Raw genomic sequence first — 1,547 nt, 5'->3', positions numbered from 1 at the left:
TCCCGATCCGATCCACGTATCGGATCGGGACAAGCCTAATGACAGGTAATGAGGTGAAGCTACTAAAGGCTCAACCAGAAAAGCCTTTTTAGAAGGCTGCGTTTCTCCAGTAGAAACATCGGAACTCTTTAATCTGTGGGAGGGAAACTGAATATATAATAAGACGTGTCTGTTTTCTCTGCCCTCAGCTGGATGGACGACGATTTGGTAGCAACGCTGACCCCCAAGCTTATCGGAGAGCGTCCCAACACTTACACCTTCACCAAAGCTTTGGCTGAGTATCTGGTTCAGCAGGAGGCTGAAGAGCTCAACGTCGCCATCGTCAGACCCTCCATCATCGGAGCCAGTTGGAAGGAGCCGTTCCCTGTTAGTCTTTATGCCGTTTCAGGAGGGTTTTGATTTAAAAAAAAAGGGTTTTAAAAACTTCTCTACCTATTAAAGCTATTATAATGAAGAGAAGATGGTAATGCAGAAAACAGTAATCAGTGTGAGTTCATCTTTAGGTACGGTAACTAAAGGTCTGGTAGTGTCTTATTTCACCTCCACCTGCGGCTAAGAAGGTGTGAGATTCAGTTCTGGCCCGGATGATCCTCATAGCTTTGTTGGAATGTAAAAAGTATCCAGTAAAAGATTTGATTTATGATTTGAGAACAAATAATTACGTTTTTTTTATTGTATCTGTTTTGTAAATTGGTCAGATATACAGGAAAAAATAATGTAGGTTTGGTCGGTTAATGATCCTGTTTTTCACTCGATGCTTTTTCTCTGATTCTTTTGTTTCAGGGCTGGATTGACAACTTCAATGGACCCAGTGGGATATTCATCGCAGTAAGAGATTAAATTAATATAGCTGTAAAATAATTGGGTTGATTAAATCATTTTGAAATTGATCAGAAACCAAAAATTACTTCTGGTAGCTTGGAGCCCTTCCAGGATAAAAATTGTGATATTGTAAGGATAGAAAGCGTTAATACCGTTGAAAATGAAGTAATTTTAAATTTTCCAAAAAAAAAAAATGTTTATAAAGCTACACCTATTAAAGCTGCACCAGTGCTGTCCTGAAACCACAGATTATAACTTCCAGTTGGTTCAAATGGAAATGCATCGTTTCCTTCTAACTGGAATATTTCAAACGTAGTTTCTTCATGAACTCTGTGCACGAAAAAGCACAACATGCAAAGTAGTATGTATTATTTTATATCTGCCAAAAACCACTAAGAAGCTGTAGACTTTTCAATATTGCTTTTTTTTTTTTTTCGGTTTGACCCAAATAGCTGGCAGTATTCCCGAATGTTAAATTTCCCTCCAATCTGTACCTGTGTAACATTGAAAGAACCAAACTATTTACCAAATGACAAATGTTCAGATCTCTGGAGGTAGAACTGAAATGCCATTACCATAAAGTTGCTCATCTACATGACCGTAGTGCAGTTAAATGGGCTGATTTTCTTTACAGTGGTCCGTTCACACCATTAAAGGAATAGTCCACCCAAAACATGATTAGCCTTAATTTTCTACTCACCCCCATGCTGAACAACACTCTGGAG

General features: G+C 38.6%; 1 protein-coding gene across 2 annotated transcripts in view; it reads left to right on the top strand.

The window, feature by feature from the left end:
- far2 (fatty acyl-CoA reductase 2) overlaps positions 1 to 1,547 on the top strand; it is a 55,646-nt gene that overhangs the window by 35,028 nt on the left and 19,071 nt on the right. For both annotated transcript variants that reach the window (XM_015395454.1, XM_015395455.1), the window contains exons 6-7: positions 189 to 366; positions 784 to 828. In XM_015395454.1, the coding sequence (XP_015250940.1) occupies positions 189 to 366; positions 784 to 828 (223 nt within the window). The remainder of the gene's footprint in view (positions 1 to 188; positions 367 to 783; positions 829 to 1,547) is intronic.

This window comes from Cyprinodon variegatus, unplaced genomic scaffold (genome assembly GCF_000732505.1).
Source record: "Cyprinodon variegatus isolate N-32 unplaced genomic scaffold, C_variegatus-1.0 Scaffold741, whole genome shotgun sequence".
NCBI classification, from domain to species: domain Eukaryota; kingdom Metazoa; phylum Chordata; class Actinopteri; order Cyprinodontiformes; family Cyprinodontidae; genus Cyprinodon; species Cyprinodon variegatus.
This window is presented reverse-complemented; position numbering and strand designations above follow the sequence as displayed.